Source organism: Vidua chalybeata, chromosome 10 (genome assembly GCF_026979565.1).
Source record: "Vidua chalybeata isolate OUT-0048 chromosome 10, bVidCha1 merged haplotype, whole genome shotgun sequence".
Taxonomy (NCBI): Eukaryota; Metazoa; Chordata; class Aves; order Passeriformes; family Viduidae; genus Vidua; species Vidua chalybeata.
In genome coordinates, this window is record NC_071539.1 from 21,633,945 (window position 1) to 21,659,765 (window position 25,821).

General features: G+C 57.2%; 2 protein-coding genes across 3 annotated transcripts; both read left to right on the forward strand.

The window, feature by feature from the left end:
• The first annotated feature begins 3,118 nt into the window (after window positions 1–3,118).
• Window positions 3,119–21,796, forward strand: TRPM2 (transient receptor potential cation channel subfamily M member 2). Of its 2 annotated transcripts, none has more exons than XM_053952020.1 (33): window positions 3,119–3,260; window positions 4,658–4,924; window positions 5,259–5,344; window positions 5,795–5,963; window positions 6,412–6,592; window positions 6,996–7,162; window positions 7,590–7,770; window positions 8,383–8,444; window positions 8,627–8,827; window positions 9,177–9,279; window positions 9,494–9,615; window positions 10,559–10,909; window positions 11,314–11,451; window positions 12,050–12,179; window positions 12,512–12,657; window positions 12,792–12,904; window positions 13,024–13,240; window positions 13,815–13,933; window positions 14,239–14,371; window positions 14,508–14,679; window positions 15,252–15,435; window positions 15,616–15,794; window positions 15,944–16,076; window positions 16,195–16,282; window positions 16,856–16,943; window positions 17,290–17,441; window positions 17,938–18,014; window positions 18,102–18,203; window positions 18,472–18,558; window positions 18,720–18,825; window positions 19,544–19,645; window positions 20,132–20,248; window positions 20,500–21,796. In XM_053952020.1, exons 2-33 carry the CDS (start codon window positions 4,730–4,732, stop codon window positions 20,623–20,625), a joined length of 4,527 nt encoding a protein of 1,508 aa, XP_053807995.1. In that variant the 5' UTR covers window positions 3,119–3,260; window positions 4,658–4,729; the 3' UTR covers window positions 20,626–21,796. The 2 variants fall into 2 exon arrangements, with proteins under 2 accessions (XP_053807995.1, XP_053807996.1); XM_053952021.1 differs by having other exon boundaries at window positions 13,027–13,240.
• A 644-nt stretch (window positions 21,797–22,440) lies between these two features.
• On the forward strand, window positions 22,441–25,281 carry LRRC3 (leucine rich repeat containing 3). The gene is made up of 2 exons (XM_053951911.1): window positions 22,441–22,546; window positions 23,866–25,281. The coding sequence occupies exon 2, from the start codon at window positions 23,984–23,986 to the stop codon at window positions 24,749–24,751; it is 768 nt and encodes a 255-aa protein (XP_053807886.1). The 5' UTR covers window positions 22,441–22,546; window positions 23,866–23,983; the 3' UTR covers window positions 24,752–25,281.
• The last annotated feature ends 540 nt before the right edge of the window (window positions 25,282–25,821 follow it).

Here is a 25,821-nt window from a genome sequence, read left to right on the forward strand (position 1 = left end):
CTTGTTGGTTTAGTGCTTCTCCCCAGCACCTGAGCCCAGCGCAGCATGAGGGGGGCACACAGCTTCACCCCAAACCTGAAGGATGCAGCTGTGTTTGAGATCCAGCAGCATTTCTCTTCCCACCTGTCTCCCAGCACTGCCCCACGATCTTTTACCATCAGAAAATCACAGAATCAAGCTGGGAAAAGCTCTCTAAGATCATTGAGTCCAACCATCAACCCAGTACTGTGTTCACCACTAAACCATGTCCTCAAGTGCCACATCCACACTTTTTTTTTACTACTTCCAGGGATGGTGACTCCACCACTGCCCTGAGCAGCCCATTCAAATGCTTGACAAACTTTTCAATGAAGAATTTTTCCTTAATATCCAGCTTAAACCTCCCCTCATGCAGCTTGACACCATTTCCTCTTGTCCTGCCCCTTGTTCCCTGGGAGCAGAGCTCAATCCCCACCTGGTTGCCCCCTCCTGTCAGGGAGTTGTGGACAGCAAGAAGGTCCCTCCTGAGCCTCCTTTTCTCCAGGCCAAGCCCCCTCCCAGCTCCCTCAACCATTCCTTGTTAAGGCTTGTGCTCCAGACCCTTCACATCTCTGTTTCCTTCTCTGGACACAGCTCTCTTCCCCAGCAAGAGCCATGGGGATGACTGGGCCTGGTGCTGCAGGACCCTCAGCTCGTTCAGAGCTGCAGCTGCCCAGGCTCCCCGGTGTGTTGCTGCTGCTGAGCCACAGCAGCCAAATCAGTGCTGCAGCATCCACTGCCTTGGCTGCTGTCCTGGCCCAGCTTTGCTGCTGAGCACATTTCCCAAGGAAATCGGTCGCTGGGTTTGTTAACTGAATGTTGTGGCAAATGCAAGTTAAGTGGCAAATGCACAGGAGAAGCCAGTTCATTCAGGGCACAGAGCATCACGGGAGGAAGGAAGCTCCAAAAGGCTTTTCTTGCCTGCAGTAGGACCTGAGTTTCCTCAACAAAAATTCACATGTGGGCCATGCCAACCAAGGTGCCAGGTTGGGATGCAAAGCTTGGAATTACAAGTGTAAATATTTATTCGTGGGTGTGAGATGTCTCAGCCAAATCAGGGCACCCAGGTGGGGTTTTTTAGGAGGTTCTTACATCCATCACCTGCTCAGGTACAGCACAGATTCACTGAGCACTGACACCCACACTAACAGATCTCCAGTCACAGGAAAACTTGGCAAAGCTGCTCTGTTGCTGCTTGTCCATGGATCCAGGTGTCCTTGAGTCCCTCTGGCTGCAGTGACTGACCTGCGACACCAGACGAGGCTGCGAGGGTCTCAGAGCCCGGGATGCTGCGGTACCTCGGTCACCCCAGGGATAAAAGCTGTTCTTTATCCCTCAGGGACTGCTCTAAGCCTCCCAAAAGCAAAGTCCTTCTCTCCAGGCTGGGCCGTACTTTTGTTCGTTTTACTTCAGCCCGAACAATACCAAAATCTTCAGTAAAACTCCGCTGCTTCTTTACATTACAGTGTTTAATTTTTATATATATAGACATAAAATTAATATACTTTTGTACTATAAGGGAAGCTTGACAGTTAGGGAAGGGATTTTTCATCACATTTGCCAAGCCTGTCACACACCTGGGCCCCATCAGCACCACCAGGCTGCTGCTCCTTTCTAGCACCATCCATCCCCCAGCAGCCCCTGCTCATCACATCTGCTGTCAGAGAATGAAACAGTTCATGCCTCAAATATTTTAATTTTTTTTTTTCTCATTATAACAAAAACTGTATAAAGAAGCTACAACCAAAGAAACCTCCCTGAAGATGCCTGATTGGGACTTTGGACTGGAAGTCAAACTGCTGAGATAAAGGGAAAACCCCGTCACAGCACATGTCACAGTTGAGACAGCCACAATACACAGAGTAGCACCACACAATTTCAGAAAGCTTCAACCCATGCAGAGTAACATCAGGTCATTTCAGAAGGCTTCAAGTGTCTGCCCTTCTTGTTCTTCAGCCCAGCCTTTTATCCCCTCATGTTCATGCAGTGCCCCTGTGTGCCCTCTGTTCCCTTTGGAGGTTGGTCAGTGCCCCTGGGCACCCCATGGCTCATTGCTGTCAGTGCTGCTCACTGCTTCTCACAGCTGTGCCCACTGGGGATGAGGCTCAGCCCCACTCCCACTCACCACAAACTGTGTGCCTACAAAACCCATTCCTCAATCGCCTGAAACAAACAAACAAACAAGGGAAAGGATGTGAGCCAATCCCATCAGCTGTGGTGGGGGAGGCCGTAGCCCACAGACCCATTTGCTGGGAGCAGATTTGCACAGCTTTCCCCCCCGGCCGAGGTGGGGGGAGGAAGTTTGGGTGTGTTGTAACCTCTGCTCAGGGGCAGTGAACCCACCCTCCCCTACACAAATTGCTGTGGAACCCCCAGCTCTGGGAAGGCCACATCCACAGGACGTTCATGTGAGAGGCAGCTGAGGTTAATTAATCTATTAATCCATCAAAGGCCCCCCAAAGTGCCCCCCAGAATCATTCCTGAAGCCTTGCACCACAGGACTGCATGGGATGCAGCAAAACCAAAATCTGTTGTAAGAGACAGTGGCAAACTCCTCCCCAATCCCCCCCGGGAAGTACCTGGATTTTCCTGCCTGCCCTGAGCATATATTAAACCATTGAATTCTATGCTTTTTGGGGGGACCTTCACCACCAAGATGATCAGCTGGAGAGGATCAACAGAACACGTCTGGGATCCACGGAGTGCTGATTTTCTCCTTATTCTATCCCTCTTTCTGTCCCCCCCCCACCTATTTCCTATTTCTTTCTTTCCCTCTCTCTCTCCCACATTTACTATCAAATAAAACCCATACTGTTATTGGCGTATGTGACAGTGACGCTTGCACCTTAATTCGGGCAGAGGCTTTTCTAACAACCTCGGTAACCGGATCCTGACATCTGCCCGAGGGGTTGGGGTGCGAGCGCCTCGTCCCGCGCGGGGCTGGGGGCAGCGGGGCTGACTGCGGGCGGTGCGAGAGTGACTCAGCCGCTCCAGCGAGCTCGGGACTCGCCTGGGCGCTGCAGCTCCTCGGCAGGCATCGCTTCTGCAGCCTGATTTGCTGGGAAGCTGCCAGCCGACTGCCACCTCCTCCTCTCTGCAGGCAGCTCTGCCCTATTCCCCGCTCTCGCCCGTGTCTCCGGTGACAGAATGACCCGCCGCACTAGAGGGACACGGCGCTGAATCCCTCCGGCAGGCACGCGGCGGAGGAGCCGGTGATGCGGCCGGAGGATGCGGCAGGGAAGGTAGGGGCAGCCTGGCCGGGGTCGTGCTGGCGGAGGGGCAGCGGGGTGGGCAGGATCACGGGCAGTATTCAGCCTTGCACTCCGTCCTGCTGGGTGCTGTGACCACCCCGTGCGACCGGGGGGCGACCTGACCCCCTCAAACTAGGAGGCAGGCAGCGTGTGCCGCGGGAGAGGCTCTGTCCTTGTCCCCGAGCCCTTAAGGACAGGAATTCCAGGCGCTGGAGGACGGACAGGTATTCCAGGTGTTGGAGGACCTGCGGTGGAAGCCCTTCCTGCATGGGCTTATGTGCTGCTGGTGTCCTTGCCCCAAGCCCCCACGAGCCTGTCTGCCTTGTGGGGCCATGAACAAGAATTAGGAGTGCATTTGACCTTATTTCAACTGCTCTTTCTCAAAAAATCAGATCTGCTGGTGGTTGTGCTGATGCAGAAATCCAGTCTGCCAAAATCTGCCTCCCAAGGTCAGTGGGGCTATGGTAGATCCCAGGAGGGAGGCTGATAAAATAGCTTTTCCTTGCTACTCCATGATTTAGCATCAGCACTCCTTGTCCTCACAAGGACTCCCCACCCTTGGGTGAAATGCAGGATTTGGCTTGAAGAAAGCAGACAAAATTCTCCTTAAACACAGACCCCACAGCTTGACCGGAGCATCATCTGAGTCCAGTGCTTCCTCCATTACCTAATCCCAGCTCTCCTGAGAGGACACCACCCTCCTTGGGCTCCAGAGACCCCAGGAGCATTTCCACCTTTGCTCCAGCAGCTCTCCCATCTCAGCAAAGGGGACTGTGGGTGTTCAGGGGGGTTCAGGAGTTCTGCAGCCCCTGCTTGCAGCAAGCCCATGTGCATCTTGGGGTCTCAGCGCACCTTTGCAGGGGACACAGGATTGCTCCGCAGAGAAGCACCCGGTCTCTGCAGCCAGCATGTCCATATTCCCAAATTTTCCATGCAGGGCCATGCTCAGGCTGCTCACACAAGAGACCTAGTTTCTGCTCTCCCTGCTGCCAGAAATATCCCAGCTGCCTGCAGTGGAGAGCAGGTGAGGAGAGCTACAGGCTGGAAGTGGCAGGGCACTTTGTGGACATTGATGGGCTTTCCCGGGGAAGCGTGGTGCGTGCTGAGGCTGGTCACCACACAGTCCTGTGTCAGGACTGTGGTGAGGGGATGGCAGGTTTCCCAAGGACCAATCTCCACCCTGGCAATGATGGATGGGGGCACCTCAGTGCTCTGAGTTCATGGGCATCCTTTTTTTCTTTGAAGGCCAGGTTGGAAGGGGCTTGGAGAAACCTGCTCTAGGGGAAGGTGTCCCTGCCCTTGGCAGGGGGGTGGAAGGAGATGAACTTTAAGGCCCCTCCCAATCCAAAGCATTTTGGGATTCTCTGATTCTCTTCCACTGCCCTCAGGATGGGGATGCTCAGGAGCTCCCAGCCTAGGAACAGGAGAAAGGAGGCTGAGAAGCACAAGACACAGGAGCCATGTCAGCGCGTGGCCGGTGTGCCAAGGTGCTCCCCTCCGAGCTGAACAAGGTGTGCCCCGAGAGAGGAGATGACCCTGCCACACACCCCAGGAAGATGAGTGACTTCGAGGTGGTCCCCAACCTGCAGCAGAGCAGCAGCAGTGTCTCAAAGAGCAGGAGGAAGGCGCATTTCCCCGCTGGCAGCAATGAAAAGGCAAGTTCAGGCGGTGCTGGAAGAGGGGATGGTTGGACACACACATGAAAGAGTGTTAATGAGTGGCTCACTAAAAGGAGCACTAATAACTGATCAGGTTAGTTTTAGGGACAGACAGAAAACCTCCAAACGTCTGAGGCACATGGCCAGCACTCATATCCCTTCTCCTTGGAGTGCATCTGGCTTTGTCCTTGCAGACAGCGATGGAGCTTTCATCCTTCACACCCCAAGAAGCCCCCAGAGGTGCTCCCATCTCAGTGGTGTCTGGCCCCTGGAATAACTTCTGGCCCTTTCCAGAAACCCTGACCCCTTGCTGCTTTTCTTGCTCCCTCAGGAAAATCTCATCTCCTGGATTCCTGAAAACATCCGAAAGAAGGAATGCACCTATTTTGTGGAAAGCTCCCAGACATCAGATTCTGGGTAAGTGAGATACTTCCTCCTTGCCTCCCCTTCAGGAGAGCAGAAATAAGGGTTGGTGGTAAAAGCTACAGGTGGTAAAATCTCATCTTTCTCACAGGGATTCAAAGCCCTCTTTTTAACTGGTTCTTCAGCATGTGGTGAGTCACCACATGGCTGACATTCTGTGTCCCAGGGAAAAACATTTCCAATGCTTTTGCAGGCAGTCATTTCCATCCTAAATATTTCTGTCCTACATCTCTACCAGTGGAAATATTTGAATTTTTTTCCCTTAATTTCCCCCCAAACATTGCCCTTGTTTCTGCACAAGTTCTGAGCTGGAGGAGCAGCTGGGTGGGAGATGTGGGGCCCGTGTTGTTCCAAAGGAGAGCAGCACCTCCTGGCCAGGCTGAGGTCGGGCTTTGCCTTTGGGGTTTCAGCTGTTCTCCATGAAGTTGTTGGTGTGTTTCTCAGGAGGATCATTTGCGAGTGTGGCTATCTCAGGGAACAGCACCTGGACGATGCTGCCAAACCTCCCATCTTCCTGGGGAAGGAATGGGACCCCAGCAGGCACATCCAGGAAATGCCAACGGATGCCTTCGGTGATATCCGCTTCACAGGGCTGGGACAGAAGACGGGGAAGGTGATCTGTTTGTCCCATCTGTGGATGTGTGGGGAGCCAGTGTTTGGGTCTTGCCATGGGAGATGGCACGGGAGCATTTCCCTCCTGAATGAGAGGACATTGGGAAAGGGTGGAATTGCCCCAAAGGCAACAGTGGCTCAAGCAGTGGAGGGATTGAGACAGGACCCCTCCTCTCAGCCTTAAACCCTTTCTGAAACCACAGGACTCGTGATTCAAGGAGTGGCTGTTCCCTGTCCTTGCCCTTAGGTTTGTCTGGGGAAAGTTTGCTCCCAGGAAAGCGAACAGGAATAGGATCATGGACAAAGACCTGGACCAGCAGCAGGACTCTGCTGCAGAATGGTGCTGGGAAGCCTCTTGGGTGGGACAGGAGGAATTGTGTTGGAGGCATCCTGTTATCCTGACCCCGTTGCTTGTACCCAAAATGTGTGCATGATCCCTTTTTTTGCAGTATGTGCGCGTCTCCTCGGATACCCCTCCACGGGTCATCTACCACCTCATGACACAGCACTGGGGCCTCGACCCACCCAACCTGCTCATCTCAGTCACCGGGGGAGCCAAAAACTTTGTCATGAAGCCAAGGCTGAAGAACATCTTCCGGCAAGGGCTAGTCAAGGTGGCCCAGACCACAGGTAAGAGACCACAGAATAATGAAATCATGGAAACATAGAATAGTTTGGTTTGAAAGGGACTTTTAAAGGTCATCTGAATGCAGAGGGTCTCATGTGATTGTACCTGGCCATGCCAGGTTCAGTAAGTTGGGCTGTTGTGGTGATGCTGAGCTGCTTTAGGAGACCTGTAGGTCCCCACCCACGATCAGCAGGGATGGGCTGCTCCTGCTCAGTCACTGCAAAGAGGCTCAAAAGGAGCTGGACTCAGAGAGGTGCTGAAGAAGGCATTGCCTGTGCTGCCAGGGCAGGGAAGAGACATCTTCTGGGGGATGGAGCACCCCAGTGACCCACAGCCACATGGGGGAGGCTGGGAGACCGCTGTGGGCAGAGCCTCTCCCTTCCCACGCCCCTCTGTGACCCCCAGGAGCCTGGATCATCACGGGGGGGTCCCACGCTGGTGTGATGAAACAGGTGGGAGAGGCAGTGCGAGACTTCATCCTGAGCTGCAGCCACAAGGAGGGCGAGATTGTCACCATTGGCATTGCCACCTGGGGGACCGTGTACAACCGGGAGAGCCTCGTCTGCCCTATGGTGAGCCAGGCAGCCCAGGAAAACCCAGCTGTACCACAAGTGATGGTCATAGGACTTTAGAATGGTTTGGGTTGGAAGGAACCTTATGGCTCACCTTGTTCCACCCTCTGCCATGGGCAGGGAACCTTCCACTAGACCAGGCTGCTCCAAGAGCCATCCAACCTGGCCCTGAACTCTTCCAGGGATGGTCCCAGGCTGGCATTTGCTGAGAAATCCCTCCACCCTACCCAGTGGTTCTGTGTTTCTCCTGGGTGGACTCTTGTGGGCGTGGGGCAAGGCTGATGTGAGCACTGTGGGGGCACAGGGACAGTTTGGCCAGACTGTCCCCACAGGCTGACCCATTCCTGTCCCCACATGCTGGTTACTGTGGCTGTCTGCTGTTCCTCTGCCAGGCTTCTCCCAGAGTGTTTTCTCCTGCACCTTACAGGGGGGCTTTCCTGCCGAGTATGTGCTGGATGAGGAGAACCAAGGCAGCCTGTCGTGTCTGGACAGCAACCATTCCCACTTCATCCTGGTGGATGACGGGACCCACGGGAGGTACGGGGTGGAAATCCCCCTGAGGACCAGGCTGGAGAAGTTCATTTCAGAGCAGACCAAGGTGAAAGGAGGTAATGGCAACACACAGCCCGGCCTGAGGCAGGGATGGGCCATCCCATGGGAATGGTGTCCTTCCTGGGCTCCAGCAAGGGGCTGTGGCTTCCCCAGAGGATCCAGGCACAGGGTCTGAGAGGATTGCCATGATAAATGTGGAACCTGGTTCCTCCGCAACACAGATCAAAGAACCTTTCTCTGACTTATGGGATCACTAAAGGTATCCCCAAACCTTGTGATGCTGAGCTGATCAGGGAAAGTCATTTCTCCCAGAGGGCCAGGTCCCAGGGGAACTTCCAGGCATCATCTTCTCACTGTGCAAATGATCTCCCTCTACAACACATGCACACATGTGCTCACAGAATCCAGAATCCCCTGAGCTGGAAGAGACCCATAAGGATCCTCAAGTCCAACTCCTGGCCTTGCACAGAACACCCCTGAAAATCCCACCACGTGTCTGACCTGCCATGCCAGACAATCAGTGGGCATGGTTTTCCTCCCCTCTCGTGAAGCCTGACATGTCAGGGACACTGCTCCCACCTCGCCTTTCGCACTCCAGCACCCAGAGGAGACCGTACGGGCGGGATCGGCCCTGTGGGAAGGTGACACTGGATTTTGCTTCCCTGCAGGTGTTGCCATCAAGATCCCCATCGTGTGTGTGGTGCTGGAAGGAGGCCCTGGGACTCTTGATGTAAGGAGCTGCTTGTGGCAAGCTGAGGCGGGGGAGCGAAGGAGGGACAGCTCCTTCCCGGGGTGCTGCTCTTGGTGGTGCCACACTGACAGGAGCACTGGGAGCAGCAGTGGGTCCCGGGCTCAGAGAGGGTCTGCAGGTGTCTGGCTGGGATCCACACCAACCTCCCCGCTCTGTTGCAGACCATCTACAACGCCATCACCAACGGGACCCCCTGTGTGATTGTGGAAGGGTCCGGGCGTGTGGCCGATGTCATCGCGCAGGTGGCCAACTTGCCCGTGGCCAAGATAACCATTGCCTTGATCCAGAAGAAACTGAGTGTCCTCTTCCACGACACCTACGAGCTCTTCACTGAGAGCAAACTGGTGGAGTGGACCAAGAAGGTGAGTGTCTTGCAGGCTTCTCTGAGCTTTGGGAGACCAAAGAGGTCCCAGGGGTCCTGGCCTATGAGCAGAAATGATCCCAATGGGAAGTTTAAGTCTCATCTGCCCCCAGCAACCCTCATCATTGTCCTGGTGGGCACGCCAAGGGCTCAGGCTCTGCTCCTCCACTGCCTGCTCCCTTTGGGCAGAGAAGGGAGTGTTTGTGACCAACCCATGAAGGAGGACACAGCACAGGGGCTCTGCAGGCGACGGAGGGCAGTGAGGAATTGCCCTGCACAGTGCAGGGCCTGTGGGAAGCAGCAGGGAGGAGATGCTGCTGCTCACTGCTTGCCCACGGCTCTCCTTGTAGATCCAAGACATAGTGCGGAGCCGGCAACTCCTGACCATCTTCAGAGAGGGCAAATACGGCCAGCAGGACGTGGATGTGGCCATCCTCCAGGCCCTCTTCAAAGGTGAGGGGTGGGGGCCTCCCTGGGAGGATGGGGCAAAGTGAACAGGATGGGGGTCAAGTCACCTCCATCGCTGCTTGACTTATGGGGTCAACAAAGAAGTCCCCAAACCTTGTTACTGGGGAGAGATGATTATCCAAAGGGCCACACATCCAAGGAGGCTTCCAGGTGGTATCTTCTCACTGGGTGATCCTCTGTTTTAACACTTTGCATTCAGCGTCCCGAAACCAGGACCACTTTGGTCGTGAGAACTGGGACCACCAGCTGAAGTTGGCTGTGGCCTGGAACAGGGTGGACATTGCCCGAAGCGAGATCTTCACAGATGACCACGACTGGAAGGTAGGGCCATACCTGTGCTGCTTGTCTGGTCAGGCTTACAGCTTGTCAGGCCTGGGGATGTGGAGGGCACTTCTCACCTTGGCTATGCATGGGGAGAGTTTTAAAGAGATTTCTCCAGGACCCTGAACTCCCCCTGCATTAACTGGGGCTCTCAACCGCCCAAAGCAGAGCTAAGCACACACAAAGACAATTCATATTTTGTTCAAAACCAGTGTTTCTAAAGACCCACCTAGAACCTAACATACTTCTTGACAGCTCTGCCCTGTGGTCACTGCTCAAACAGCAATTTGTCTCTAAACTCATCTCACCCAGCCTGGCACTTCCCTGCTCATAACTTCCTACAGAGTGGGGCAGGGGCCAGCTCTGCCATCCCTGCCTCATCCTGCTGTTGAGAAGCCAAGGCTGAGCTGGCTTGTCTGTCCTTTCTGATGGGGCTGTGGAACTTGGAAGGGATTTTCTTATTGTAGTCAACAGTTTGGGTTCTCTCAGCTCACACACCTTTGATAAGACTGGGAAGGGCTGGTGGGAGCTGGGAATCCAGAAGTGAAATATTTGTGTTGTCATTCCTGGAAATGTTGAAGGTCAAACTGGCAACCTGGACACCTGCAAGGTGTCCCTGCCCCTGGCAGGGGATTGGAACGAGATGAGCTTCCAACCCAAACTGTCCTGTGATTTTGTGGTATTCATGAACTTGGGATAGGTGGTCTCTACCCTACCCATGCCTCTGCCCAGCAGCCAAGGGGGCAGAGGGCTCCACTGCCAGAGAAGAGTGCCCTCTTCTAACCCCCCGGAATGTCCCACAAGTTTTAGTGCATGCCACATGCTCTGTCACATCCAAAGACTCCTCATGTGCTCAGGGACAAAATCTCCCCCCAAGTGAGGAGCATGGTAGGGTCCTGCTCTGAGACCGCGGAGCCCCTCACCTCTGCCTCTGGCCTGCCAGCCCTCAGATCTCCACCCCGTGATGGCAGCTGCCCTGATTTCCAACAAGCCAGAGTTTGTGAAGCTGTTCCTGGAGCAGGGAGTGCGCCTCAAGGATTTTGTCACCTGGGACACCCTGGTTTACCTCTACGACAACCTGGCACCGTCCTGCCTGTTCCACAGCAAGCTGCAGAAGGTGCTGCTGGAGGAGAGAGAGCACACAGCCGGCTCCAAAATGCCAAGGCTCCAGATGCACCACGTCTCCCAGGTGCTGCGGGAGCTGCTGGGCTGCTCCACACAGCCGCTGTACCCCAAGCCCAAGCACACGGAGCGGCCCCGGCTCTCCATCCCCGTCCCGCACATCAAGCTGAACGTACGCATCTCCCGGTTACCCGGCGGCAGGGTGGCAGCAGGGAGGGGACACTGCCTCAGGGAGCTGTCCTGGAGGATGCAGCTGGGTCTCTGTCCTCTTGTCTGCTCAAAAAAATCGTACTAGAAGTGCCTTTTAGTCATCTGCCCTGCATTCCAGGTGCAACTCCCACCCTCCTGCACCTGTAGCATTGTGTGGATGTGTGATGCTGGTGGGCAGGACCCGGTGGGGTGGGTGCACAGCTCCACCTGGCCCCAGCCCTAGAAAAAGTGAAAATCCCAGGATGAGTCCAGTCTTGGCCACCCCTCTAGCTGGGCAAAGTCCTTTCCATGGGTGGTGGAGGCAGCACCAGGTGTTTGAGTGGCTTTGTGCTGAGGGAGCAGGGCTGAGCATTGCACACCTTGCAGGTGCAGGGGTCAGGCCTTCGGTCCCTCTACAAGCGCTCTCCTGGCCGAGTCACCTTCACCATGGACCCCGTCCGGGACCTGCTCATCTGGGCCGTGGTCCAGAACCGCAAGGAGCTGGCAGAAATCATCTGGGCCCAGGTATCACAGCCCAGAGCTCTGGTCACAGCTGAGGGGCTCATATGGAACCAAACCTCACAGCCCTAAGGGGAACCCTGGAACCTGCTGGGATTTGGGATAGTGGGAGAGCTGTCCTGAGCCTGACCCCAGCCAAACAGGAGCCAGCTAGGCAACCTGAGGGCACTTTATGTCCATCCCCAGCCACACCATGAGGCCAGATCCCTCCCTTCCTGGCCAAAACAGGTAGAGGGGATATGCTGGGTCACAAAATGGGCTAGTCAGGCTGAGAGAGCCCACAGGGGCATGGCAGCTGGGATGGAAAAGGCTTCCACTCATAAACAGCATTCCAGGACAAGAGGCAGTGTAGCTGGTGGCACAGTGAACATGCCAAGCAGTCACTCTGTCCCATCAGCCAAGGGCAGGGTTGTTCCCATATTCCCCAGGCAGTGGGTTATCCACAGGCGAGCTTGGCTCAGCCCCTGTCATGGCAAGCTGTCCATCCTGAGCACTGATCTGTTTGGGCCACCCTCCTTCCTTCCTGTGAGAGCTGGGGAGGGCTTGTCAAGGCGTCTGGGACTTGACAGAGTGTCCATGCTTCCCTTATCCTCTTCTATGCCAGAGCCAGGACTGCATGGCAGCTGCGCTGGCCTGCAGCAAAATCCTGAAGGAGCTGGCCAAGGAGGAGGAGGACACGGACACCACCGATGACATGCTGGCCCTGGCCGAGGAGTACGAGCACAAGGCAATTGGTGAGCAGGAGGGCACCAGCACCCCAGAGCTGCTCCTGCACCCCAGAGCTGCTCCTGCACCCCAGAGCTGCTCCTGCACCCCAGAGCTCCTCCTACCCCCACCAGCCTGGGTAAAGGCTGGTGAGCTTTACCCAGGAGATATCTGGGGGGTGAGAAATGAGGGTCCCATCCTCACAGCTGGGGATTATGCTCCAAAGGCCGTGCCTGCATGGTGGTGGGAGTGCGGGGAGTACCCCTGTGTGGTGCAATGTCCTGATCCTGCTTGGAAGGGTGACTCTGTGGGTGCCTGGCCCCAGAGCTCAGCCTCGTCTTCCTGGTACTGGCTCTTCCAGGTGTGTTCACAGACTGCTACCGCAAGGATGAAGAGAGAGCCCAGAAGCTTCTCACCCGTGTCTCTGAAGCCTGGGGGAAGACAACCTGTCTGCAGCTGGCATTGGAGGCCAAGAACATGAATTTTGTGTCCCATGGGGGTGTCCAGGTGGGCTCCCAGCAGTGGTCCTTGGAGGGAAGGTGCCCAAGTGTTCCTCCAAGATCCAGAGTTCCTCGTGGGTAGCCGTGTGGCTCTGCCCTTCGGCCTCTGTAGCCAGCACTCCTCTTTCTCCCTCTTCACAGGCTTTTCTAACCAAGGTCTGGTGGGGGAAGCTGTCTGTGGACAATGGCCTGTGGCGGGTGATTACGTGCATGCTCTTCTTCCCCCTGCTCTACACCAACCTCATCACCTTCAGGTACTTCTGGCAGCTGGGACACGTACGCACTGAGGCAGGGGCTTCCTCCGGCCTCACCCTGTGCTGACTGGGGGAAGCTGCCGTGGCATCTCCCTGTGCACGTCCATCCCTGCTCCCAGCAGGGAGAAGAGGCTGCAGCCCATGGGCTGCCTGGCGCGCCTCCGGGCCTTCTTCACAGCACCCATCGTCATCTTCCTCATGAACATCCTCTCTTACTTCACCTTCCTCCTGCTCTTCGCATACGTCCTGATGGTTGACTTCCAGCCGACGCCGTCCTGGCGGGAATACCTCATCTACTTCTGGCTCTTCTCCCTGGTGTGCGAGGAGACCCGCCAGGTGTGGGCAGGCAGGGCTGAGGCTGGGAGGTGGCAGAGGAGGAGAGACACCCCTCTGGGTGCTCCTGGGAGGTCCCACACGGCTCATGTTCCCATGCTGCTTCTCATGCCACCCCCTATTCCGAGAGGTCCCAGCAGGGGAACCACCAGATTCCCCCATCTCTGAGGCCAGGGATTCTCCTTGGCAGCATCTGGCTTGGCCCTGTATATTTTCAGAAGAGAATGCTGTAGGGCTGGTGGGCTTTTCCCAGGAGGTGTCTGGTGTCTGTTTTGGGAATGTCCGGAGATGGAGGGATCTCTTCCTTTGGGTGAATTCCCAGCAGGATTTCCAGCTTTTGCTTCAACATCTCAGTGCCTTTCTCCTCCAGCCTGAAGAGCCCCAATGTCCCAGGTGTCCCCACACTCCTTCCCAGATGTCCCCATGCTCCTCCCATGCCCCTAGAGAAAAGCACATAGGCTCAGGTTACCTGTGGGTCAGTGAGAGTGTCCAGTGATGGCCAGATGATCTATGTGGTCTCTCCCCTCTATGAGGCACATGAGTATCTTACACCCAGCCACTTTTCTGTTCCCAACAGCTGTTGTATGATCCAGATGGGCTCGGGGTTGTGAAAATGGCTTCCCTGTACATCAAGGACTTCTGGAATAAGCTGGATATCTGTGCCATCCTAGTCTTTATTGCAGGGCTGACTTGCAGGTGAGCTGCAGAGCTCAACAGTATTTTCACAGAATTACAGAATCTCGCACTGGTTTGGGTTAGAAGGGACCTTAAAGCTCATCCAGTTCCACCCCGTGCCATGGGCAGGGACACCTTCCACTATCCCAGGTTGCTCCAAGCCCCATCCAACCTGGCCTTGAACACTTCCAGGGGTGGGGCAGCCACAGCTTCTCTGGGCACCCTGTGCCAGAGTATCACTTCCCTCTCAGTAATTCCAACCTAAATGATTCTATATGGTTCTATGGTGGCACTGAGGTGTTTCCTTTCCTCTCTTCTGTGTCCAGGCTGATCCCATCAACGTTATATCCTGGGCGCATCATACTGTCCCTGGCTTTTATCATTTTCTGCCTGCGCCTGATGCACATTTTCACAGTCAGTAAAACACTGGGGCCCAAGATCATCATTGTGAAGCGCATGGTGAGAGCTCCCCTCTGTCCTGCTGGGGTGATGCTGGACTTTCCTGCTACCGTAGCAGGATATGCCACCCATGTTATCCCATCCTGGAGAGGGGCTTGCTCCAGGACACAGCTATTCTTCCCCTCTATCTTTGCAGATGAAGGATGTCTTCTTCTTTCTCTTCCTGCTGGCAGTGTGGGTGGTGTCCTTTGGGGTGGCCAAGCAGGCTATCCTGATCCACAACGAGGAACGCGTGGAGTGGCTTTTCCGTGGCGTGGTCTACCATTCCTACCTGACCATCTTTGGGCAGATCCCCTCCTACATCGACGGTACGGGACACTGGCTGTGACAGCGCATGGCACGAGCAGGGTGACTGTGACAAAGCCGATGTACCAAATCATGCTGTGTTGGCCCACGGAAGTCCCACAGAGCTGGCAGTGAGCAGAGCACCTGGGATGGTGCAGATGGAGGTCAAATCCCTGCCTGGTGCAAAGCTCCCTGGATGCTGGCTGCTTTCTGAGAGCAGAACGTGCTCCCCAATGACGCTGTTGAGCCAGGGATGGGCAAAATGACTCGTACAATTTCAGAAGGCAAATGAGTGTTTATTCAAAAGCACTTCTCTCTTTCATAGTGGACATTGTGAACATTAATTCCATTGGTCTTAAAGTAAAAACATTTCACCTGATTGGTACACTGGACTTAGGTCAGTGTGGTAGAACATATCTATAAACAATATGAATGGAAAACAAGATAACAGATTGTTTACATTCCTCTCGGACTTTTTCCCAGGCTTAGCCTGGCAGAAATCTTTTTCTTTTTCTCTCTGACTGAACTGAGAATATCCACACCCCAAGACACCCAAGGTTTGGCCACCATGGAGTCACACTGTGCTCTCCCACAGGGGTCAACTTCAACATCGACCAGTGCAGCCCCAATGGGACTGACCCCTACAAGCCCAAGTGCCCAGAGACAAACGCGGACAACAAGAAACCCATCTTCCCAGAATGGCTGACGGTCATCTTGCTGTGCCTGTACCTGCTCTTCACCAACATCCTCCTCCTCAACCTCCTCATTGCCATGTTCAAGTGAGTGTGGGGGGCTCTAGATGTGGTGGAAGTTGTGGGATCCCACTGGGGGATTGCAGATGTGGTAGCAGTAGTTGCAGCTCAGGGCTGATGAGGGAGCTGGGTAGAGCTGGGACACCATTCAGACACGATGCACCCCCGCATCCCCACGGCACGGCTGACACCTGGGCTCTGCCCCAGCTACACCTTCCAGCAGGTCCAGGAGCACACGGACCAGATCTGGAAGTTCCAGCGGCACGACCTGATCGAGGAGTACCACGGCCGGCCGCCCGCGCCCCCGCCCCTCATCCTGCTCAACCACCTGCAGCTCCTGGTCCGGCGGGGCTTGCTCCGCCGGCCGGCCACGCGCCACAAGCTCAGTGAGGACCAGCGTCCCCCTCCTGCCCTTTGCCCCCTTCCCAGGGCATGGTACCATGCGCCGAGGCACCAGGCTGGGCATACGGGCTGTGATCCTGGGGTTTGGGATGCTCAGAGATGTGACAGCACTGCCGTCCTCTTCCTTCGGTAGAGGAGAAGCTGGAGAAGAACGAAGAAGCTGCTCTTCTCTCGTGGGAGATGTACCTGAAGGAGAGCTACCTGCAGCACCAGCAGTGCCAAGAGAAGCAGAACACGGAGCAGATGATCCGGGACATTGCACAGAGGTACGGCTGCTCCCGAGAAAGGAAGTTCCTTCCGTCCTTCGGTGTCCTGGGCACGGAAGAGCTGGGACCAGTGCAGGGGTGGCTGCTGAGGGTCTTCCAACCTGCGCTGTCTCTCCAGAGTTGATGTACTGGCAGAGCTGCTGGACTTGGACTGGGTGAAGAGGACGGGAGTAGTGGAGCAAAGACTGGGCTCTCTGGAGGACCAGGTGAGGCAAAACCAGGGCAAGTACCCAAGAAAGGTGAAATTTTTCCAGGGTCTGAGTCAATTGAACCAGAACATAGAATCTCTCTGAATCAATACCCTTTGAGACAGTTTGAGTTTCCTTGCCATTAGCATCTGAGGGTTAAAGGTTTATAGGAAAAGTTCTTTTTGACTTCAAAGTAAACAGGATGCAGGTGGGAAGTGGTGGGATGGGCCACTGACTCCACTAGTCACCCAAACAGTTAGAGCTGGCCCAGCTCTTTTCCTTGGCCTGAGAGGGCCCTCCAGACCTCCTGGAGACAGAGACTCCCCGTCCCCTCCCTCTGGAGCAGTGGGGTGCCCAGGGAGCCAGCCCAACCTTGGCATATCCTGTTTCCACCTCCTTTTCCACCTGCTTTGTAAAAATATTCCCCTGGAGAAGGTTTTCCAAGGCAAACACCAGGACACAGCCAGGATCGCTGCTGCCTGCAGGGCGCGGCGGTCGGTGCCAAGGGCAGCGGTGCCTCCTGCCAGGGCAGGGTCCCGCGGCACTCGGGGAGCAGCGGGGCCGGGGGTGACCCTCTGCTGTGCCCTGCAGGTGCATCAGAGCGCCCAGGCCCTGAGGTGGATGATGCAGGCACTGCGGGGCAATGGCTTCAGCTCAGGCGAGGATGTGCCGCCCGTGGGTAAGCAGAGCCTGACTCCTCCCCAGCAGCACTGGGGCAGCCCACGGCCCCGCACCGGGGCTGAGCAGCCCCTCACACCCCTCTGTCAAGCAGGGAGGCAGAGGTTCCTTTGGTCCTGGGGGGTTTGGTGTCTCCATGAGGTCATCCAGCCTCTCCTGAGTCCATTCTCACTCTCCCCGGGGTTTAATCCAGGACCTACCAGAAGGGGAGCCAGGGTCCACAGCCCCAGGGGACACCAACATCCCCATGGAGAGACCCAGCCAGCCCCCTCAGCAGAGCCCCAGTCCACAGTGCTGGACTTGGTGCCCTGCTTTGTGGGACCCTGCTGTCTGTGTCTGCCTCACAGGCTCTTCCAAAGCCTTGGACACCAAGGAGATTGACCTGGAGGGGAGACCCGAGGAGAGCCAGCCCCCATACCACGTGCTTGCCCGAAACCTCCTGTACCCAGGGTCTCACACTCTCCGCTTCCCTGTGCCGGATGAGAAGGTGCCCTGGGAGGTAGGAGCTGTGACACTGGGCAGTGGGGCTGGGAGGAGAAGGCTTGAGGCATATCCTGACTGTGGTGGGAAGAGAATCATCCCATTTGGGAGCTGTTGTTCTTCCCAGCCCCGGGACCCTTGGCTTCCCAGAGTCGCTGCTTGAGTGGCCCCAAAGAAAAGGGCGTCATTCCTGCTAGGATCTGCAGTGCTAGGAATGCCTGGGGATGCTTGGTTGGACACAGGGGGTACAACCACCCACCTCTGCATTTCCTGAAGCGCAGCTGGCTCAGGGTCAGGGACAGGATCCAGCACTGGCCTCCGTGGGGGTGTGAGCCCTCCAGCCAAGACTCTGAGCTCAGCCCCCAGCACAGCCTGGAGCATCAGCTGGAGAGCGATGCCACAAGCTGGGCAGTGGAAGAGACTGGGCCATAAGATGTCCCTGGGGTCCCAGTCCCTGTCTGCTGTGAGAGCAGGGGCACGAGCTGGGGGGCCTGACACAGCCATGTGTTGTGCAGGTGGATTTCCCACTCTACGACCCCCCTGCCTACTCAGCTGACCACAAGGACATGGCTGTGCAGGACCCCTTCAGCCTGTGAGTGTCCCCCCGCGGCTCCCCAGGCCTCATACAGGGAGGGTGGCACAGCCAGCCCTCCCTGCCGGGCTGCCTCCCACCCTCCAGCTCCTTGGAGTCTCTCCTGAAGATCAACTACAACACCATGGACGGGCTGATCGACCGGCAGAGCTTCCACGGGCTCTACGCCGTGCAGGACGGGCTGCCTCTGTGAGTGCCACTGCCAGGGGCTCGCTGGGAGCTGCCTGGGAGGAAAAGCACAGGGACATGGAGAGGCCAGGGGTGCCTGGGCACATCCACCCCATTCCCACTTTCCTACGGCTAATGGTGGGGCAGGGATTAACTGCATGCGTTGTCCTTAGGGCTGACCTTCCCAAAACCACCCCAAAAGATGTGGGATGCAGTGGTAGGGAAGTGTTTTAGGGGTGCTCAGAGGCAGCCTGGCACTGCCCTAGCACCCTCACTCTCCCCCTGGCAGGAACCCCATGGGCAGGACGGGGCTGCGAGGCCGTGGGAGGCTGCACTGCTTTGGGCCCAACCACGCCCTGCACCCCGTGGTGACCCGGTGAGTGTGCCCTGCTCCAGCACAGGGCTGAGCGTGTGGGGTTGAAAAGGGGGCATGGGGTCACCTCAGAGACCTGGCCAAACCCCACACTGCCAACGTGACCACTGCTGGGCAGAGGGGAGCCACATCCAGCTGCAGCGTGACAGGGGCCTCTCTCACAGCTGGAGGAGGAACTTGGATGGATCCATTATAAGGAAGAGCCTGAAGAAGATGCTGGAAGTGCTGGTGGCCCAATACCCACTGTCAGATGTCTGGGCTCTGCCTGGGGTAAGAGCTGGCAGAAACCAGAGAGGGAAGGGAAGGGAAGGGAAGGGAAGGGAAGGGAAGGGAAGGGAAGGGAAGGGAAGGGAAGGGAAGGGAAGGGAAGGGAAGGGAAGGGAAGGGAAGGGAAGGGAAGGGAAGGGAAGGGAAGGGAAGGGAAGGGAAGGGAAGGGAAGGGGGAAGGGAAGGGAAGGGAAGGGAAGGGAAGGGAAGGGAAGGGAAGGGAAGGGAAGGGAAGGGAAGGGAAGGGAAGGGAAGGGAAGGGAAGGGAAGGGAAGGGAAGGGAAGGGATCCCACAGAACAGGGGGAATCACAGGCATGTGTCACAGGCTGGAGAGCAGGTACCTCTGCCCCTCCTGCAGAGCACCTGCATGCCAGGCTGCTGGGGGAGCAGTGGTCTCCTTACATTCACCCACTCACCCTGACCCGCTGTCTCCTGCCTCTCCCACTTCCCTCCATGGCTTCAATCCTCACATCCTTCATGTGAGCCTGTTAAGCCACTGGCAAAGCATCCTTTGGCAGACACTGGATCAGGCAAACTCAGACATCCACTTGGGCAGAGCTGAGGACTTTGGGAAGCAGAGGGAGGATGGGAGGCACCAGCAGACCTTGTGGTATCTTCTGCAGTGGTGGCAGGCAACTGCCTGATGGCCAAGCTGGTGCCAGGGAGGGAGGCTGGAGTGTGCTGATGGCAACCCCATAGCTGACATCTGCTTTGGCACAGGGGTCACTGGAGCCAGGTGAGACGCTGCCACTCAAGCTCAAGTGGATCCTGCGCCGGGAGTTCTGGCCCCAGTTCCAGAACCTGCTGAAACAAGGCACTGAGGTGGGGGCACACGGGTGTCCCTGTGGTCACAGGAGGGCTCAGTGGTGTGGGGGCATGTGGGCATCACCCTGGATGACACGCAGGTGTCATGGTGGTACAGGCACATGGGGACATCACCGTGGCACGGGGACATGTGGGCATCATGGTGTCACAGGGCCACGATGGCAGCCCAGGGTACGGAAGCAGGGTGCATCACCTCTTGGCCACTGCTCCCACCAGAGAGGAAGGGCCAGGGGAGGTGAGGATGTGCCATAATTCATGTCTGGGGGTCAGGGAGCAGCCCAGAGACCCCGGGGGAGGGCTGCCCACACCAGAGTCTGTGCCTGCAGCAGTGATTCCCCATGGCTCCAGCTGCAGCAGGAGAGGGGCTCTGGTCTCCAGCGGGGCAGAAGACCTGCAGGGCGATGCCCCACCCACCCCCAGAGCCCCCAGGGTGCCCTCAGAGAGGTGTTGAGGTCTCTGCTCACGTGGCATCTACATGCACAGGTGCACAAGGGGTACCTGGACGACCCACGCAACACAGATAACGCCTGGGTGGAGACGGTGGCCATCAGCGTGCACTTCGACACCCAGAATGACGTGGAGATGAAACGCCTGAATTCGGTGAGGGGCTGTCACCCCCAGGGGCTCCTGGCCCAGCTCACAGCAGGCCTGGAGCACAGCAGCCAGATCTCCAGACCCACACCTCCACGGGGCTGGGATTCTCTGGCTGCATGCAGTGGGGGGAGAACACGGGGATGAACATGGGGTGGGCACCTCAATGCATGCCCCAAAAAGAAGGGGCAGGAGGCTGGGGACTGGAGGTGCTGTTGAGTGTGGCTGGCAGCACATGAGTGACATCTGTGCCCTTGCAGTTCCTCCAGGGCTGTGACCCGGAGCTGTGCATCCGCTGGCAGGTGCTGGACAAGAGGATCCCCCTGCACACCAACCACAAGGAGCTCCTGCACAAGGTCTCAACCCTCCTCGGTGCCTACTACTGAGGCCTCGTGCACAGGCCGGGGCTCCTGCTGCCCCAGGTTCTGGCTGGGACCTGCAGCTTCACCCCAGCTTACCTGGGAGAACATGGGAGCTGCTGGAGTTGAGGTACTCTGGGTGCCTCTGTGAATGTGTGTTGCAGGTCTCTGGGAGGAAAAGTGTCCCCTCCCTGAGGGCACGGGCTGCCTGGACAGTGCATCCCAGTCACCCGAGCCACCAAGTTCAGCCCCAGCTTGTGTCTTGGTGCTTCCACATCAGCCCACAGCACTAGCCCAGAGCTTGGGCCACACAGAGCCACAGGGCTTTTCCTGTGAGATGGTCCTTCTGTCCACTCCAACCTGCTCTTGGCTTCAGGGTGGGCACTGGGGGCTCACCAGTCCCAGCTACCCCTCCACCAGAACATCCATCACTGCTCCCTGCTCCTGCTCTGAGCCCTGGCAGCCCCACTGCCACAGATCCCAAAGGATTGCTCTGGAGAAGGCCTGGAGTCACTCCTGTGGCGGCTGTACCCATACCTCTGGTTGCCTCAGACCCAACAACATGGTCCTGAGCTGTGATGCAGCACTTCTGAAGGTGTGAGCAGCTCTTGACTTATATACCTATGGTTTCATAGCTCTGCACAGGCCCACCTGCCATGCCCCAAACTGTATGTGATCCTGCTTGTGTATGCTGAGCACTGGCTTGTAGCTAAACTTCTCTCCTCTCTCTGAGCCAAGGCCCCAGCTAAACGTCACCTGCCTGTCCCCATCCCCTTGTGCACATGGATGGGAAGTGGCAGCTTGCTGGGACACAGGTGATTCATGTGGTTCCTTGGGCAGGTAGGGACAGGAGAGGGGACATCAGTGTGTCAATCCCAGACATCCCTGCTTTTAAGGGGTCTTTCACTCACGTTTTCTGTTGCCTGCTATGGGGAGAGCAAGGCACAGTGGATACATTTTTTGATCATCCAGAAGAGCCCCACGGTGGCATGTTATGTCTGGGACTGCTCAGGAAGGGATTTTTCCCCCACCTTCTCCCAGTGGATCAGACACTGGCCAGCCAAGGCTGCTCATCCCATGCTGGTGCACCACGGCACAGCTGCAGTTTCACCAGTGCTGCATGGGGGTTTGGCAAGGGGAGGGGGCTCAGTCTGGCAATGTATTCAACCCAGCTCAATAAACCATGTATTAAACACTGCAGGCTGGTGCTGTCTTACAGCTGCTTAACCAGGAGCCGTTCCTGGAGGCCATGCAGGCTGTTTGTGGAGGCCATGCTCAGAGCACGCTTCCAGGATAAGCCAAATTCCCACCCCAATCTTGTTGTACAAACTCACTTTGCCTGCAGACTCACCCCCATGGATGGCTGAATCACAGAACGGTTTGGGTTGGAAGGGACTTCAGTGATCCTTTCATTTCAAGCCCCCTGCCACGGGCAGGAACACCTTGCAGCACACCGGGGTGCTCGAGATGACCGGACCCGTTTAGCGTTGATGTGGGAGCTGTGCTCCAAAGTGCTGGCACGGCACCTTCTCCCATTGCTCCTGGACTGATGTCTGCTCCTGGTCACCTCCAGGCACGGCCGGGGAGGGACGATCGTGCTTTACAGCAGCTGATGAAGCTTCTAGACTCGCAGCCCGGACCGCAGCCTCCAAAAAAATTGCGGAAATCTCATTAGCGGCACTCAATTTCTGCACGCTGAACTCCGCGCGGCCACTCTCCCGCAGCCCCTGGGGATGCAGCCTGGCTGTCCCACCACCCTGCTCCCCCCGCTCCCGCTCCCCCGCACCGCCCCCGTCCCCGCACCGCCCCCGCACCGCCCGCGGCGGGACCGCCCGGCCCGGGGCGCCGCGGGAGCGGCCGCAGCAACAGGTGGGGCCGAGCGGCACCGGCACCGGCACCGGCACCGCACCTAGAGCCCGAGCGAAGCAGAGCCGCCCTGGCCGAGCCGGTAAGCGACCCCCGGGCTCCGGGGCAGCGGGGGCAGGGGGGGTCGGCGGTGCTGCGCGGAGGAGTCCCGGGTCCCCGGCCCGCGGGCTGAGCATCACCCCCGCACACTCCCGGGGTCCGGGGAGGCTGCGACTCCTGAGGGCCCCCCGGAGCCCTTCCACGCGGTGGGAACCGGCAGCGCATAATGCGTCCTTGTTCCCCCGGAGAGACGGAGCTGGCAGAGCCCGGTAGATTTTGCAGGGCCAGAGGGATTCCCGGGAAGCCCAACTTCATCTCCCCGGCAGAATCCACTGCTGTGGGCAGGGCTGCAGGCAAAGCTGCAGACAGCGTCCTTCAGGTATGAGCATCCCTCGGGTATGAGCATCCCTCAGGTGTGAGCATGCCTCTGTGGTACCCTGAGCATGGGCACACCTGAGGGATGCTGCTGTTACCAGGGAATGCCATTGGCAGAAGGATTCTGGTACCAGAGGGACAACAACTTGGTGCCCATAATGACATCACATGGGACATTTAATTCCCATGAGAAAGGTTCCCTCGGCCTCCCAGACCTCCCCTCCATGAGGATCTCTTCTCCCAGGCTGCCCAAGATAGAAGGGACATGAGCAGCACCAAAGGCAGAGGAAAGGTGTCCCACCTGCTTCACCTCCTGCCTTGCCCCTTTCAGCACTGGGGTGTCCTTTGGGGCTCCTACATCACCCCTTTTACTGTGCTAGGCAGTGGCTCCTCCCTTCACCTCCCACCCCCAGAGTCAGGCTATCAAATCACACTCTTTGTTTACTTTAAAAAACAAACTCACCTCCAAACACTTCTTTATTGAAACTCCTGGAAACCTGGCTTGTACCAACTCACAGACCAGAAGGGAAGGGAAGGGAAAGAGTAATAACATCTTGTTATTTAAAACCCTGGTGGTGATTAAATCAGTCTGATGATCCTTAGAGTCTGACTCATCATTTTTTTTAAACACTCAGGGTTGGTGAGATAGGAATTTACTGCTGCTGCTCTCCAGCAGCAAAGTATTGCATCCCCCCTGGAAACAGGCAGCAGGATGGGGCAGAGGCTCCAGGCCCATCTCCACACCCCATCTCGCAGCTCCCTTTGTCCACCTGGGTGGTCTCTGCAGAGACAGGGATAGGGGAACTGGGGTTTCTATTTCTAATTAATCCTAATTAAGCTGTCCTGGAAAAGACAGCCAGTGTCACTCCACCCTCGTTCTCCAGTCTCATGAGCCCAGCCTCTCACTCCTTTGCCAGGGCACATCACACATGAGCCATACCCGGTGTTCCAGGAAATAACGCCGTGTCACATCCCCTCCACCCACAGCTTCTCTTCAGCCACGGGAGAGGCCTCGCAGGAACGCCGAGGGGCCGTCCTGCTGCCCAGGAGCTGCTGCCACGCCCGGGGAGCTGCCAGCGGCCATGCTGAGCTGGCTGCCTGCAAGATGACCCTCACCACCACTGCCACCACGCCAGCCACCAGCGTGGCCCAGGCTTTCTTCTGCCTCCTGCTCTGCATCCCCTGGGGCAGCTCCTGCCCCCCCAGCTGCCAGTGCACGCAGCGGGCAGGGGCCAAGGCTGTCCTCTGCAGCTCCCAGCACCTGGAGGAGATCCCCAAGGACATCCCCAGAGATGTGGTGTTCCTCAAGCTGGATGCCAACAGCATAACCAGGATCCCCGGCAATGCCTTCAGGCACCTCTCCCACCTGGAGGAAATTGATCTCTCCAGGAATGCCATTGAGAAGATCGACAGGGCAGCTTTCAAAGGGGTGGCAGCCGGGCTGCGGAGCCTCGACCTCTCCAGCAACCGCATCCGCAGCATTCCCAAGGAGGCCCTGCTGGCGCTCAATGCCAAGCTCCGGCTGGCCAACAACCCCTGGCACTGCGAGTGCGCCTTGCAGGAGGTGCTGTGGGAGGCACGGCTGGACCTCGACTCCGTCCAGGACATCACCTGCCACACGGCCCCGCGGGAGGAGTACGTGGGCAAGCCGCTGCTGCAGGTCCTGGATGCCGGCGTCAACTTCTGCAGCGTGCGGCAGAGGACCACGGACGTGGCCATGTTCGTCACCATGTTCGGCTGGTTCGCCATGGTCATCGTCTACGTCATCTGCTACGTGCGGCACAACCGGGAGGACTCCTGCAGGCACCGGGACTACCTGGGGTCCCTGCCGAGCGCCCCGGTGCCTGCAGAGAGCACCAGCACTGCCCTGTAGTGCAGGGCTGGCCTGCCAGCTTCAGGCTTCTTCGCAGGGAGCCGGAGGCCACCTGGTGGGCATCAAAGCTTCTCGGCGGGGTTCTCCAGTGCTTTCTTCAGCCAAGTGCCACCGATCTCCCCTCCCCAGCAACACTGGACTGAGCGTGAGCAAATGACACGGGGGAGGGATGCCAGGGACACCCCATGTGGGCCTGTCCATGATGACCAGGTTCTGGGGACAAACAGCCCCAGCCAGACCCTTTTTCCCAACCAGAGCTGGGCTCACAGGGAATGCAGCTTGTGGTTGGGGAGAGAACAAGTCCCTTGCGGGGAGAAATGGGGGGAGAGATGGGTTGTGGGACCAGGAGACCCCTGGGGTGCAGAGGGTCACTGCAGAGGGGTCACCCCATCTTGGCTCCAGTGGGGCATCAGCCTTGCCAAGGGCAGGACATCCTCCCCAAGGCCCTGGGTACCTTGGCAGCCTCTGCCTGCCTCCAGCAACGCGGGGGAAACTCCAAAACCTCTGTTTCCTCAATAAAGGCCTGCACTTAGGAAAATCCCTGAGGGTTTGTGCTGTGCTGGGAAATGAGTGTCCATGGAGGGTGGTGGTGCTCCTGGCGCTTGTGGGGCTTATCCTAATTCAATCTCTCCCAAAGCAGACCAACTTAAAATTCAATGTACCAGCACAACTCCCATTAGGTGCCATCCCCTCCCACCCTCAGCTGAATCTCCAGCAGGGACCAGCTCCCCAAATACATCTGGTCTTGCCTTATCTTGCCCTTCCTCAGGGCTGAATTAGAGTTGTTGCTCACAGCTCAGTGATGGAAGCAAATCAAATTCTCCCTTTTCTCACAAGGGAGAAATGGTCTTTCCTAGCAGAGCCAGCTGCAGCTGCACTGAACAGGGAGCGGAAGGAGGGATGCAGAGGCTCACCCTGCAGGTCTGGACCCTGGGAAGGCTCAGGCTGTGACCCCCAGCCCTTCTTGATGGGGCTGGCACCTCCGGAGTACTCCCCAGTGCCAGGGTGGGTGGCCCAGCTCAGCAGGAAACCTGGCTCTGGGGAAGGCTGAGAGGTGCTCTGGGACACTC

Excerpts from the sequence above, each read along its gene's own strand:
- TRPM2 (XM_053952020.1), top strand. The coding sequence starts at position 4,730 with ATGTCAGCGCGTGGCCGGTGTGCCAAGGTGCTCCCCTCCGAGCTGAAC. Across the intron at positions 8,445-8,626 it reads GAGGCCCTGGGACTCTTGAT|ACCATCTACAACGCCATCAC; the intron begins GTAAGGAGCTGC and ends GCTCTGTTGCAG. Across the intron at positions 18,826-19,543 it reads ATGTCTGGGCTCTGCCTGGG|GGGTCACTGGAGCCAGGTGA; the intron begins GTAAGAGCTGGC and ends GCTTTGGCACAG.
- LRRC3 (XM_053951911.1), top strand. The coding sequence starts at position 23,984 with ATGACCCTCACCACCACTGCCACCACGCCAGCCACCAGCGTGGCCCAG.